Genomic DNA, 15,716 nt, shown 5'->3' on the forward strand with positions numbered 1-15,716 from the left:
CTGACACTCCAGAGTACATATGATACCCAAAACCAAAGAGAGAAAAAACAAAATGCAGTGCTCTATTTATTGTCGAATTTTGCCTTTTTCATTGACGTTTAACATTAACTTCCGACAGATGAAGATATCTTCCAAGATCAAAATTAAATATTTATTTGAATTTCGCACAAAGCTACACGAGGGCTATCTTCGCCAGCTGTCCCTAATTTAGCAGTGTAAGACTAGAGGGAAGGCAATTAGTCATTGCCACCCACTGCCAACTTTTGGGCTACTGTTTTACCAATGAACAGTGGGATTTACCGTCACGTTATAACGCACCCACGGTTGAAAGGGCGAGCATGTTTGGTGCGACTGGGTTCGAACCTGCGATCATCAGATTACGAGTCAAACTCCATAACCCACTTAGCCATGCTAGGCACAAAGTGAAAGATATACTCAGTAACAGATATTAACTACTTAATAAAATAAGCTGTTCAAAACTGTTCAACTATTATCTTTGTGAGGTTCACGTTTCTCTTGACTAGGCCCTGCATGGCCAGGTGGGTTAAGACGTGCGACTTGTAATCTGAAAATCGTGGGTTTGCATCCCCGTCGCGCCAAAATGCTCGCCCTTTCAGCCGTGGGGGCATTATAATGTTACGATCAATCCCACTATTCGTTGATAAAAGAGTAGCCCAAAAGTTTGCTGTGAGTGGTGATGACAAGCTAGCTTCCCTCTTCTTTTACACTGCTAATTTAGGGACAGCTAGTGCAGATATCCCTCGAGTAGCTTTAAAAAATTAAAAAAAGAAGCATCTTTTAAGTATCAATCATTTTCACCTACCCCATAAGTAATGGCTTGAAAATATATGAATGATTATAACTAAATCTTCAAATATAAATTTTAAGAAAAATACATTTCCTCATTACCAAACATTTCTTACATTTTCTAGGACCCAATGAATAACTAAACCTTAACATCCTATTAAAATATTTCAATTTCATTTAAATTTGTACTCGCATCTTAAATTGCCTTTATATATTTCCATTTTAAGATTTTAGAATGATATTAAATAGGCTTCAACTGCTACTTATAAACAGATGTGCAAAAAATATTAGACATAAATATTCATACACGACAAACAATGCTCAAGATGAATACATATGAAAACTGTTATATAACAAACAACCTTTCTCTGGTCACATTTTATAGTTTTTTCTCAATTAAAAATAACTTATAAACCTTTCCATTTACACCTAGTGATACAGTATGACCTTTTTAGTTTGATGTAATAAGTGGCAATGAAGATTTATTAATCTATTAGAGTACTTTGTTTTAAATAAGGCACTATTTTTTATTACTTTAAGAATACTTGTCAACCAGTATGTACAAAGTATACTTTGTTTTGTTTCTATCTGCCATAAAGGATAAAATCAAACACTGCAAATGTTTGGAATTGTTGAATACTTTGTGAAATATACAGACAATGGACACACATTACTAACAATTAATACAAAGTTATTACCGTTGGTTCACTGAACAAAGCAATTGTTAACCTTCTGTTTACACGTAGATAACAGAAAAGTAAAATTGAGTTCATCTTGGTGCTACAACTGTTTCTGTTTGTACAACTATTATTCTAACAGTTACTGTCAACAGTTACTGTCAACAGATAATCTTCATTTATACTCATTATTTTATCATTATGTTTAAAACTGGCAACTGTTAATAACTTCTGAATTCTTATATATTGGAAACATGTAGCATTTGAAGATCTGTTCATTTGGGCAAAGTTTAACATTCACTTTTGAAATGATAGTAAAACAAGTATGAATAATGTTAATACCAAACTTTATTTCACAAGTAGGATGTTCTATATTTAATTTATCAGACTATCATTAACATTTCAAAATATGACGTACTATAAAAAATACAAATGTACATTTACAATATGTTATTGTCGAGAGGCTCTTAGCATGACTGAAGTGATTAATTGTTTTATGGTGTGAAGTATAAATAGCTCAGAGCTTTGGCTCTAAGTGAAACCAAGATTGCAAAAAGTTAACCTTTTAAACGTTTATGAAATAATTTACATTGAAAAATTAATTTTAACAGCAACTGTCACTTGGGACAAGTATTTTTGCAAGACAAACGTAAACAGTAACTGTTACTGGGTACGTGTACTTTTGCTAGATTACTTAAACAGCAACCATCACTATAAATGGGTAATTTTGCTTGTTACATTCTATTTTAAACCTACACATCACCACCATCAATTAATTTTGAACAATTATAATGATTAGAAGTGATAACTTCAACAGTTTTAACAAGACTCAATGTCAGACAAATGTAACATCCTTAATAAGCATGAACCAAAGTGATGACAGTAAAACCAACTACAGTAGTTTCACAACTGCAAATTTACTTTCTTCCAAAGCTCTGAATTCATATTCGTAAAATGACAAATGTGGCACACAGAATATTATACAACATTTTAGTTTATACCTGACAACATGTTCATATTTGATTGTTTCTGCACTAAATGAACAGTGCATATTTCAGCTCTGACTTGTAAAATTAATATTTCAAGAGAAGATGTAACAAATACAACAGTAGAGAGTTTGGATTAGTGCAACAATTGAAATATTCAGATACTTATATTTAAAGAAAAAATACTATACACTGTAATAACTTTGAAATACCAAAATTATTCTTAATTCAACATCACAGTAAAGAAAACATCTTGACAACAACAGAAAAGAAAAAGCCACAAGGGACATAATTTTAACTTGGCTGGTGTAGCATTAATGGAAACCTTCATTTGTTAAATAAACAGTCTGAGTAACATATGTTACTGTGTTTTGGTAAGATATTTTATATAGTTCTAAAAACAAGTAAACGAAAAGAAAAACATCTGTAAGTAATCCATAACATGAAAAATCTTCAAACCTGCTATCAAAGTATGCTCTACAGCTAAGGAAAATATGGACCTCATAATTCAATAGTAGTACCTCAGATCCAAGGAAATAATAGATATGATGAATTACAAAATTTTCCTCATATAAATAATTGTTATTATTCTGTATTGAGTTTGGTTAACTTACTGTCTTGCCTAGAAAAAACTATTTTAAACTACGATATATAAATAAAATAGAAGTTTTTCTAAGAGATTTTGAATACTTGTCCAAAAAATAATACTTAACTTTGTACACTTGTCTTTCTACTTGTGTTTCAACAACTATCATCCAGGTAGTTCTAAACTTAAATATTCCATTATATTTTTCCTTCTACTTATTACTACCAATCACTTAAACTGGTATCAAATTGTTTTGTTTCTTTTTCTTGGAAATTAAGTTTCAATGGTGCATGAAGGAAACTTCAGAAACAAACACACTGAGAAATCGGATCCTCCCCAAAAGTGATTACTTGTTGTGCTTCAATTCTTTAAAGCTGTAATTTGTTGCACATTTTGCTGGAATTATTTTAATGATTCCCTTAAAACTGTCACCATACTTTATGAAATTTCAATTTTCTTAATTTTACAGACAATAACATGATTCAGGTTAGTTTTCATAAAAGAGACGTACACATTGTCAGATGCTGTCACTGTTCGGTGGATAAAATCAGGATTTTTGGCTGAATACTGGCAGCATCCACTCAGGTTTAAGGAATTAATTCAGAAGGAGAATTTTTTCAAAAGAAAGTTTCCAAAAGCAATGAACCATCATAAAACACAAACTTTGAATTCAAGTCTACATTTTTTTTACAAATAAACCATTATCAGTTACACATAAAACTACCCAATAGAAGTACAGATTTAGTCCTTTTATTAAAGGAGAATACATTTAGTTAACCAAATACTTTTCACAGTACTGTATTTTGACTATTAAAAGCTGTACTTTGACGGATTCACTGAACATATTCATAAGTTCTTTTCTTCCAACAATACTGGAAATTTCCATTCTTATACAAAATAGACAGAATAATAATAATCCTCAGACCACATATACTGAAGAAATCTAACTAACTGTAAACATTATATAAACAAAAGAATGACTGAAATGTTTTGTAGATATCAGATATTTAGACCAGTTTATCAGTAGATTCTTTGTATGATGTGGTCATACTGAAACAGATATGTATTTTAATTGCTCCATTATAAATTCCTACTTAGTTTTGCATTGCCCTAGGATTATCTTGTTACTTTTTGTTATGAGTCAGCCTCTTGGACTTGATCTGAGACAGCACTTCATATCTCAATGAATTTCTCTTGTGCTACCTAAACAAAAAAACAAAACTATCGTGGCAGGGGTTTAGTTTAGAGAGAGAGAAATCAGAAGAGTTCTCTCTCCAACTGGGGTGTTCAGGAACTTTGTAGTTCCTCTTCGTCCCCTTACATGAGAAATGTTTTAAAATATCCGTGGGGTTTTTACTTTATTTTTAACATTTCAAAAAATGGAGTGGTGTATTTGTGAGTGAGAGGTAGGACGGGAGAACTGGACGAAAGCAGCGAAAGTGAAGTGAGCCAATCCTTGGCTCGAGGACGGAGTACACTGGCGAATTGATTTTGAAATGTACTGTGATTGATTAGATACCCTGTGACTGGGTAAACGGCCCTTTTCAGAATAAGGCTAGGATCTACAGGTCCGATGCCAGAGATTTTGCTGTGGGGAAGACCCCTGTTGTACTACCTCCTTCTCCCAGGATATTTATGCTCATCAGGATGTCACTGTATGGAGAGTATCCGGTAATGAACAGTGATCTCTTCCTGTATAGCACTGGACTACAGATTTGAAACCTAAAATGAGAGGAAAATATTACTTTTATGACTTTCAATGCAAGTTCATTTTGCTATAGTTTGAGCATTTGAAATAATATCTTACCATGCAGCTCTGTACCATAGGTAGTGCAAGAGGTAAGTAAAAATGTATCTCAGGATGGATGGTATAGGTATTAACTCTTTTATTAATAAATCAGAGAACAATGTTTCGATCTTCTTGGGTTAACCTGAAGATGACTTAAGAAGGTCAAAATGTTGTTCTCCACTTTATTAGTAAAAGTGCTAATACCCATACCAGCCATTCTGAGATACAAGAAGTAAGTTTGTCCAGGACACAAACTTGAAGGGGCACTAATTACCAGCTTGACTAACAAAGTGAACTTTTTGGATTTGGTTTGGAGAGAACTGGATTTATATGTCTCACAGAGCACTAACAGACATCTGTATGATTTACAAGAAACAAATCTGTTTTTATAATGTGATCTGAGATGTATAAGGAGACTATGATAATATGCAGAACCAAAACCTGGCCTTTTCTACCAGTAGAAATCAAGCTTCCAAGACACAACTGGAAGCAGTTATGGAGGATGTCACCATTGACCTTTGATCAGGTGTTCTGTGTGTTTCCCATTTACTATAACAAGAGTATACAACCAATGCAACATGTGACATGCTGAATCACACTGGCTTGCAAATTTTCCTTTATGGTTCATTACATTACCACAAATGTTAGTTATGATAAGTTCCACCAACACAATAGGTTGTTGCTTTAGCTTCCACCTTATTAATATCTATTTGTTTTCTCTTTCTAGTATCATGACTTGTGTCACAACCAAGAACTGGTTATAACATAAATCATACAGGAATAACTTTAGCAACCAAATGTTTATTTATAAAGATACAAATGCATGTGATGTTCTAAATGTGTTTTTAACACATTCATAAAACAGTACCAATTACATAAATTTAAATGTTGGATGTCTATAAAAATTGGTTTAGATTCATTTTATCACTTTATGTATGAGAAGAGGGTAGAGAAAAAGGCAGATAAGCATTGTTCATTTTACTAGCCTTAATATGAGCACTAAAAACAGATATCAAAGTTTGTCTTAGAAAAGTGAAATAAATAAGCTATTATACTAAACATATTTTTTACATTGTTTATACATTTCTTCAGTTATTTCTAGTCAAAAGTAAATATAACAACAAAACCTATCTACATAATATATTAATTTATCACATAAATAAAACAACATGAATAAAATATTAAAATGTGAAAATTCAATTTATTTGGATCTATTACCTTTAAAGCATTTCTCTCTACTTGCAGATCAAATACTTGAATTAATTTGTGCCATATTTCTTTCCGACCATTATACTGAGCAAAGACAAATATCTTTCATGACAGATTTAACTTCTTGCCACACAAGACTTGTCAAAAAAAATTATTAGCTGCATCTCAACACTTCATTTCATTTCCGTTCTGATCTGTCACAGTGCAGTTGAAATATAGCCATGAAGTCCAGAGAGAGATGTACAATGCTCTACAAAAAGAAAGGACCAAGAGTCGTTTCGAGATGGAACGTCTAGGAAGGGGTTTTCTTTGCCATTTCTTAGAATACCAGTTAAAAAAACACTGAGAAGACAGAGTTTAGGTCCCAAAAGTATAATGGGTATGTCAAGTAGGCACCTAACAGTGGCCACCAGAAGGAGCCTTGTTCTCGTCCAATGTTTCCAACAGGATGAATACCTGAAGAAAAAAGCATATGCACACTCAAGTCATGTTCTTTACAAAAGAACAGCTATTTCAGAACTTCCTCTAACATCACTTTTTTTAAAAACAAAATACACAAATAACATAACAATGAATGAAATGGACATCTCAGACTGACTATATTGTAAGATAAACATAACAAAAACACTTCAACAGTATTAAAGTAAAAGATGATCTATAAATCAAATTATTATTCAGCGAATGGTTAATTGGACTGCACTCTACCAAACTGCATCAAGCATTGAATATGCACTGTGTATCCTGTTACACTTTATAACATAAACATATTAAGAAAACAAATCAATTTTAAGACTTTTTTGTTTATTTTTAGAACCAAAACTCAGTAAATAAAAATAATGTAAATAATAAATTACTAATTATATTCAAGCTAAAGAATATACTGCACCTTTCATCAACTAAATTATGGTGAAAAGTAAATCTTTGTATATTTCAAACACAAACTGATAAAAAAGCATGAAACAATGTTTAGAAAGATTCAACAGTTAGGTATAATTATAACAGGAGGTAAAAAAAAAATTAATTTTACAGTAAGTTTGCAAAGCAGAAGGTACTGATAAAGTTTACAATAGTTGGGATCTTTTAAAAGCCTGTTTTGAAACCTTTTTAATGGGTATATTTACAGTAACTGTGCACTGTAGTAACTTTCCATGTCTGATGGTGATACTAAAATGTAGGAATTGTTGAGATTTTGTTTTCAAACTTATAAGAACATGGACAATCTTAGTGAGTGGATAATAACTTGAGTAATATAAAGTTGGGTGTGAAACTCTGGAAAGAACTTGTATTTTGGGTGAGAGGAACATAAAGGCATTGTATAGAAATAAAATAAATTAGATGTGATAAGTAAGTAAACAGACTTCTCAAATTTATCTGTAGAAATTCTGAAAAAGGTATGCTGTATGTGCACTCTTTCATCAAACATTAAGAACCTGCTAAAGTCCTGATTAGATCAACCACACATTGGAGCATATTTAAGGAGTGAAATACAGTCTGAAGTACAAACTTAAGAGTTAAATAACAGGGTAATAAATAAAAGACTCTAACAACTCCTATTTTAGTTAGACCTGGTAGTTAGGGTACCTAACTTCCTAACTTACAATCTGAGAGTTGAAAGTTCAACTTCCCATAAATGAACATGTTTGACCTACACAGCTGTCAAATGGCTTGCAAATATGCTGGCCGACCCAAAACTAGTTCAGATTATGAGCATAAAAAAAAAAAGAATAACGATTACTTTAGCCATAATCTAAGGCATGTACATATTTTCATAAACTAGTTCTTTATGGATTTCAAACACACAATATATAAAAAAATAGCATGCTAAATATATTTTCTGTCTGCTACACATCAGTAACAAAGAGGAATTTTTCAATATCAAAACTTATCAGTTGGAGGTAATATATGTTGAATGTACATTTAAAATTCTATTTTATTTTACATTAAATAAAAAAAAAACATTTTTGTCTGTCTCCATAGACTAATAATGTACAGCTAAACACAAAACATTTCTTGGCAGTACCTAAGAGAATGCAAGTTAATTAGGTCTAGGGTAGGATGGATCATTAAGTTGTAATTACTTTCAGAACAAAATGCTTATAAAATGGCATAACATTGCTTTATCACCAATTACATGTATATGTTATCAGATCACCTCTGAAACTATAATATACAACTTCTTTTTAGCATTTCAAATGATCATATAATAAACTTTTATATATATGTAGACTTGTATATGATTTATTTCATCTATGACCACATGTGTGCTTGTTTGTGATAAACTGTAACATGCACGTGAGTTATACTCATTAACAAAATATCAATCAATAGACAAAGTCAATTACGTCAATCAACAGAATTTGCAATCTGAAGCAAATCACAACAAATATCAAGCAGACAGCTTAAATGTTTAAAGATATGACTGTTCTATACAATTCATACATTTATATTTGAATAACAGACAAACTTTTGGTTTTTCATATACTTTTTCTGAATATGTGCATGAGAAACAATACCTAAAGTGTATAATCAACATATATGTACGAAGCTTCCTGTGATCTCATGAAAACCACTCACATTTCACAGGATGATATCTGCTTGTTTTCCATTTGTTATCAACTTACACCTGCAACTTTCTCACATTACTAACTCATATTCAATACAGATGCATAAGTTACATCTGATAAATTATCTAAACATTCGACTGAAACAAGTCTATGTTGTCTCCAGTGTACTGAAAAACAGGTATTTCTCATACAAAACTAAAAGCACCAGTGGTATATAATGTTTTATGAAGTCATCACAGTTTTAACAGAAGCCCAATCAACAACACATCCAACTTCCTTGAGTCATTATTTCAGAACAATTTCCAAAATTAAATACACTAAAAACAGTCTGTTCATCCTTCAGTAATAATAATAATATAGAAAAACGTAACCAAGTACTTTCAGAGATACTTTTCAAAATAAATACTCTACACAGCTATTAAACATCCACAAACTCCCTTTACCTACTTCGAAATGAAACAGCAATAACAAAGACAGGACAGTACTGATAATCCAAATATATCCTTTATTTTCTCAATACTAAAAAACATATATCTAAATCTTGATACCATTTACTGTTTACTCATTCAAATTGTCTTTTTTGAACTTATAAAACACTACACACAAATTTGTGAAAAACCTGTCATTTATGGCATAGTTCTGAATACAAAGAAAGAAAGAAAGTATTTTCTGCAACATTTATAGTAAACACCTAGGCTGGAGTCCTATAATGTTTAGGCATAGTCATAACAAATTCAGAACTGCTAACCAAGTGGAAGAAAACTAGTCAACACCAGAATCACTTAATAATATGCTACTTGTAACCAAATATCAGGTATAAGATTCACCACACAGCTGAAAGTATGTTCAGTAGCATAAGCTAGTTTCAGACTACACTTTATACCATACACTGTAACAGAATGTAAAAGTTAATAATTTGGTGGTAAAAATAACAAGACTGAATAATTAATACTAGTTGAAGCACCAGAGCCAAACAATATTTATCTGTGTTTTTAAGAGTCAAAGATCAGACACATGTGAACAGAAAATTGCCAGGTGACTTATCAATGATGTTACTTCTATTTTTAAAGGGAATAAAATAGTTACTCTAGAAATTGCAGACCAGTTAATATTTGTTACATTAGTATGTGAAGAATTCTAAACACATCTAATGAAATAAACTTGGCAAAAATTCTAATGAAATACAACATATCTAGGTTATCTTGGAGATTTGGTTAGTGTAGCATAAATAAGAAAGGCTTATTTATAAATAATCAATGGTTTTACTATCTTGAAATGTGTACATGTTCTACAGTAATTCCTGTACATTGAATCCAAATATGATATCCATTTATCACCATCACATATAGATTTTCCACATGTCATATATACTTCAACACAAGTGATTTATTAAAATAATGACAACTAATATTGACCAAGTAGTCTTATCAATCTATCTAGAACCCACAAGAAACACACAATAAAACACATAAATGTTCACTTTAGTAAATGAAATAGTAATTTCATCTGAGTTAGTTTTTTCTACTCCACGATTTGTACTCCACGATTTGTAAGACATCCTTATATGAATGTGATAGAAAAATAATATATATTCAAATTCATAAGCCTGTGAAATCAGTTAAAACATTTTTCCCTCTTTGCATATATGAATTATGGCAAATGTTATTTCCCAATGGCTATAAATAAAACCAAAACTTTTATGAAGTTCAAATTCATAAGCCTGTGAAATCAGTTAAAAACATTAGAATTTCCCTCTTTTCAACTACACTATGTAACCAAATTTTTACTTTTTCTTCTTCCTGGGCAGAAAATGTTATTTCCCAATGGCTCATGCCTAAAGTAAATGGAAATGACCTATTTTTCTCTTCAAACTGCTTTTGTGACCTGGGAGTGTATAACCAAAACATAATGGAAGACTGTATTTGGGGGCTAATACTTGAAAGTGATTTATATTACAGTCACAAATCTAAAAGAAAACTACTCACTTCTTAACATTTGTGTATAACTTTACTGTAGATACATGTGAATCTTCATACATATGTTGCTTTATTCAGACCTTATGTAAATGAAAATGTGCAAATTTGCCTGTTTTTACATAGAAAATAGGTTAGTTTCTAAATTCATTATCCAGATCACAAAAGCAAAGTTTGAAGGGAATAATGGCCATTTTCTGTACTTTTACAACATAAGTAATTAAGAAATAGCATATGCTATCCAGGAACAAAATTTGTGTTGCATAGTGTTATCCAAATAATCAAAATATTATCATAATTTAGTATTACCATTGTGAGTTAAATTCAAGGTTGCTCAGCTGAACTAATTAGTATTATGACATGTGAAAAGAATCAACTGATCAAAAGTGTAGTATTTCTCATTATTTTATTTTTATGTCAATTCAAGTACCATGAGAGAACAGCTCAAGAGTTTAGTAAAATAAATTAATGAGCCCAATGATTAATTAATTATCAAATTCAAATAACTTTCTTGCTCTAGTGAAACATGCTTTCATGAAGAAAATCAAAGAAGATTCATTGAATGTAAATCTATCCTTATTAATCTATCAAGTCTTATTTTTTAAAGATTTTATTGTAAAGGTTGTGGACTGAGAGTTCTTTATTTCAAAAACTAATTGGGCTGGAATTTGCTAATCGATTAATAGTCATACCTCATATCCTTAATAGATAACATTCAACCAAACGATTATTCTCATAAGATACATAAAAAACAGACAAAAATACTTATGATATTAAATGTTGGATTTTGACACCTGTGGTGGGCACAGCAAAAATAGCCCATAATGTGGCTTTGCATTTAACCCTTACTGTTTCTTACCACTGCTCCCTGTTGTGTATACTAACAACAGCATCACTAGGCTCTTCCAAACCTTACTGTTGTATATACTAACATCACTTGACTCTTCCAACCCTTCTGTTGTACATACTAGCAACAACATCTAGTGTATTAAGTATATATGTAACTACAGCTGATATAAAATAGTATAAAACTGACTTTTATTAAGTACAACTTTTTCCTTTGTTTTAGAGGACCAGTAATTTGTATAATACAATCACATTTAGTTCTAATACATTCCACATGTGTGTGTATATATATTATTACTATTTACAAATAAATCTTTAAATTTCACTTACTTTTCTTAAAACACAGAACAGTTACAGTGATTTATGACTATTATCTTAGTTTCACTGTAAATACCTACACTATCTATTTTTTAACTTTTCCTGTATATAAAACTACACTATCAGTATTAGCTGACAATAAGTAGTAAGTGTGTTAAATTAACAAATCTAACATGTATTGCTGAATGAATTTAGTAAAGCTATTTTATGATATCTTTTTATCATGTAGTCAGTTTATTATAGATTAACCTTCTGGTAACAGGCATATGAAACTGTAATAATGAAATAAAACCTACTCTGAGTAACTGAAAACACCTAATTACAGTTCTCACAGTGAGTGTTAGTTAAACTTAAAATGGTAAACTGACTCTGGTTCTGAGTCTTGTTCTCAGATTTTACTGATTATTCATATCACATCACAATTAGTAGTAAGTATAAATACCTACTGGAAATACTGTGTAATAAAAGATATAATCTGACAACCCCACATATCCAACTACAATATGGATTTGTTTGGGTGTTTCAATACTGGTTTTAAAATACTGTTATTGTTACATAATGTAATTAATTACTTTTAATTTTGTAATGTTAATAAAAACGACACACATGTAAGGGCTCATTTCATGAAGCTTACCTAACAATGAAAATTAGAATGAGTAATTTGAAATGTGAAATAAACTTAAAAAAAAACAAAAAAAAAAAAAGTAACATAAATGGACATAAACATCTATAAGAAAATGCTTCTACAGAAATTAACACTATCAGAAGTCAACGTATACTGCAAAGTTGTGTACGGAATTGAGAAGTAATTATTACAGATCTCTACCAGCAACAAGTTATGAAAATGTTAACGTGCACTTGTTTTTCTTACCATCCTGGATAGCTTTCTGACATTTAAGCAACCAACAATGGATGTATAACATCTTTATAATATTAGATCTACACAGTTCATACACTTACTCGTAGAGTACCAAGAAAGATACCATCAAACACTCTGTATGCTTCCTAGAGATGTACAGCCGATGACTAAACAATTAACATATACAGTCACAAGTACAATAACTCCTTTCGAAGACTCTCTCATTAATGTTTAATCTACTTAAAATGTATCCTCCATTATGGCTAAAATAATTAATATTTCTGTTATCTTAATATTTCAGACACAGTAACACCCCTTATAAACATTACCTTTCATGGCTAAATCATTTCTAAAATGCAAGCATACACACTTATATATGTGTGTGTGTATATATATACATATATTATTTTATCAACTAAAATTAAAATTAAAATATTAATTAATGACATACAGTATTAAATCAATATAATAATTAATAACAAACAATATTAAATTCAATCATAAATTAATAATAAACAGTAATTAAATCAAAATATTAATTAATAAAAAACGGTATCAAATGAAACATTAATTAGTAGCATACAGTTTTAAATCAAAATATTAATTAATAACATAAATTATTAAATTAAGATATTAATTAATAACAAACAGTATTAAATTAAAATATTAATTAATGACACAGTATTACATGTAAGTCACATATAAAGGAAATTTATGCTCTGCAGGTTAAAGTTTAAGGATCCTTAATATATAGTAGACTTAGGATAAATTTTGCAAACACTGATTGATTGAATGATTAATTGGAATTAAGCACAAAGCTACACAATGGGCTATCTGTGCTCGCACACCTCACACCTCGGATATCAAAATCCGGTTTCAAGCAGTTAGTCCGCCGTACCAGTCTGGACGTTTTGCAAGGATAGTTAAGACACGAAGAAGAATGAAAAACTCGAACAAATGAGTCATGGTAACTCATACAACACTCTAAGTCACCTCTCAGCTTGAATACTGTACAAACTACATCACAGACAGTACCGGATATAAAGGGGTGCAACCCGTGCAATAGTGCTTGAGAGTGTAAATTCAGTGAAATGAAGAGAGAAGATGAAGGGAAACTATCCAAGAACCCACGATACGTTTACAAACACGTTGAAAAAAATCATATTGAATGTTCACATTTCCACATGCATCAAAGCAAAAAAAAAAAAGAGATGTTCTACTTCTAATCCACTATAGACATATTATGAGAAATAAGTTAGCTGTTTGATATAATTTAAGTTTTACATAGACAAAAGACAGGGGAGTAAATATGACACAAGTGGTGTCAGATAGTAACGCTATACAGGCTATTATCTATGATAGTAAATAATGTTAGATGCTGGTGAGGTGGAATTTATTGTATTGGTGTGTCATTACGTAACACAAAGAACGTTTATCTTGTCACAAATGTTTTTCACTGCTCCCATACTATTTTATCGTATGTATTTCCATTACGAGCTGATGAATTCTGATATCGTACAACCAATATTACCGTCATTCGCGTATGCAGGAGTAATTCTGAAGAGGTCAAGATGATATTGTTTTCTTTTTATTGGAAACATATGGTATAGTTTCAATGAAAAGAAAGATTTAAAAATAAATCATTACAAATCTCATTGTCGTGTGGTGTCACAAAAACGTCCAAGAAAATGTGATATATTTTTATTAGTTTCCTTTTAAGATTTACTACTTACTGTTTAATTGTTTGTGAATTTTTGGTAAATCCAGCTTCCCCTAACCCCTATATCATGTAGGTTTATATTTCAACATTGCCGTTAATATACGTGTTATTCATTACTTTAACAAACAGTATCTTGACAGGGTCTTGTAAAGTAGGGGGATGAGAAGTTATGCATCCGCTTAAATTTTAAAATAATGTGAGAAAATATTTTATACTAAAATCATAAATCATTAAATAGTTGTTGTTTTTGCTACACATATAATTATAGCATAATATTTCATTATACAATGTTCTCTAATTCCTATAAAAATACACATAATCACAATGATCGCTGAATGTGAAGGGAGAAGATAAAACAGTTTCTTTAATTAATAACAAAGCTTAATAACAAGAGTTATATCAGTTTTGTAGTCACATAAAGGTACTCATTCTTCTACTTTGATCAGAATATCGATTTTCTTATTTTATCCTTGTGTTAGTGCAACGAAAATATTTTATGTAAAATAAGTTACCCTTATTATATTTCATTGTTCACACGCTAGTTGCTCTATAATTATATTTATTTAGCAGAACCAACATTACAACCACCATTAGACTAATTAAGGTGTTTTTGGTGTGAGTTTCAGGCTCTAGAAGTAAAGATTCGTTTGAATAAATGTTTAGAAATAAACGTTTAGTAAACACACTTATAGAGAATCATTATAGCCATTCCAAGAAAGTATGTTCAAATATCTTATTTTTCGTAAGTGAAAATAATTAAGCTAAAAGTTTACTTAAAACTAATATTAATGAGAAAATTCATTCGTCAACTTTTGAGTAAATACAACGTTAAGATTATACAGTTGGTAAAGGTTCCAGATCCTGTTCTTCTACAGTAGAACCGACTTTTCTCTTGTCAATTCTTTTAACTCCACCTCTAGATCTTTGTGTGACTTCTAAAATTAACAACATTTACGAGTTTAAAAACACCTGTAAGCAACAAATATTTTAGATCTTCCACACTAAAAAAAGTTGTATCCATCTTTATAGAAAAAAACTGTTTTCCTGCCTCGTTATAACCACGGTAACCTAAGTCACCTGGGAGGTAAAATACAAAGTAATGGACTAATAAAATGGACAATTTTGTCAAAGAGTTCACATTGATAGTGTTTGTTTGCAATATAACACATTCACACAGCTGAACTGGACAGATATCCATTGGCATCTTATGGATTTACCTTTAGTAATTTCGAAAGAGCTTATATCCTACAAAGCTCTGTGCAGCAAGAGATGTAAGACCTGTGGGTATCTCAAATAATATTACTATTTCCTGAGGTGTTCAGATTTGTATGCTCGACTCATGTATATATTTGTAGTAAACTTTATATCCACAGATAAAGTAT

The 15,716-nt window shown here is 30.7% G+C and overlaps 1 protein-coding gene across 9 annotated transcripts; it reads right to left on the reverse strand.

Annotated features, from left to right (window-relative positions):
- Nucleotides 1-1,067: 1,067 nt before the first annotated feature.
- On the reverse strand, nucleotides 1,068-13,981 carry LOC143242614 (uncharacterized). Of its 9 annotated transcripts, none has more exons than XR_013022995.1 (3): nucleotides 12,716-13,476; nucleotides 6,064-6,510; nucleotides 1,068-4,778 (listed from the first exon to the last, which is right to left on the reverse strand). XR_013022995.1 is itself a non-coding variant. In XM_076486075.1 (2 exons), the coding sequence occupies exons 1-2, from the start codon at nucleotides 13,578-13,580 to the stop codon at nucleotides 6,252-6,254; spliced, it is 327 nt and encodes a 108-aa protein (XP_076342190.1). In that variant the 5' UTR covers nucleotides 13,581-13,979; the 3' UTR covers nucleotides 5,627-6,251. The 9 variants fall into 9 exon arrangements, 3 of the variants coding, with proteins under 3 accessions (XP_076342190.1, XP_076342191.1, XP_076342193.1); XR_013022996.1 differs by having other exon boundaries at nucleotides 3,794-4,259; nucleotides 12,716-12,937; XR_013022999.1 differs by lacking the exons at nucleotides 1,068-4,778; nucleotides 12,716-13,476 and adding an exon at nucleotides 13,608-13,981 and having other exon boundaries at nucleotides 5,627-6,510.
- Between the last annotated feature and the right edge of the window lie 1,735 nt (nucleotides 13,982-15,716).

This window comes from Tachypleus tridentatus, unplaced genomic scaffold (genome assembly GCF_004210375.1).
Source record: "Tachypleus tridentatus isolate NWPU-2018 unplaced genomic scaffold, ASM421037v1 Hic_cluster_2, whole genome shotgun sequence".
NCBI classification, from domain to species: domain Eukaryota; kingdom Metazoa; phylum Arthropoda; class Merostomata; order Xiphosura; family Limulidae; genus Tachypleus; species Tachypleus tridentatus.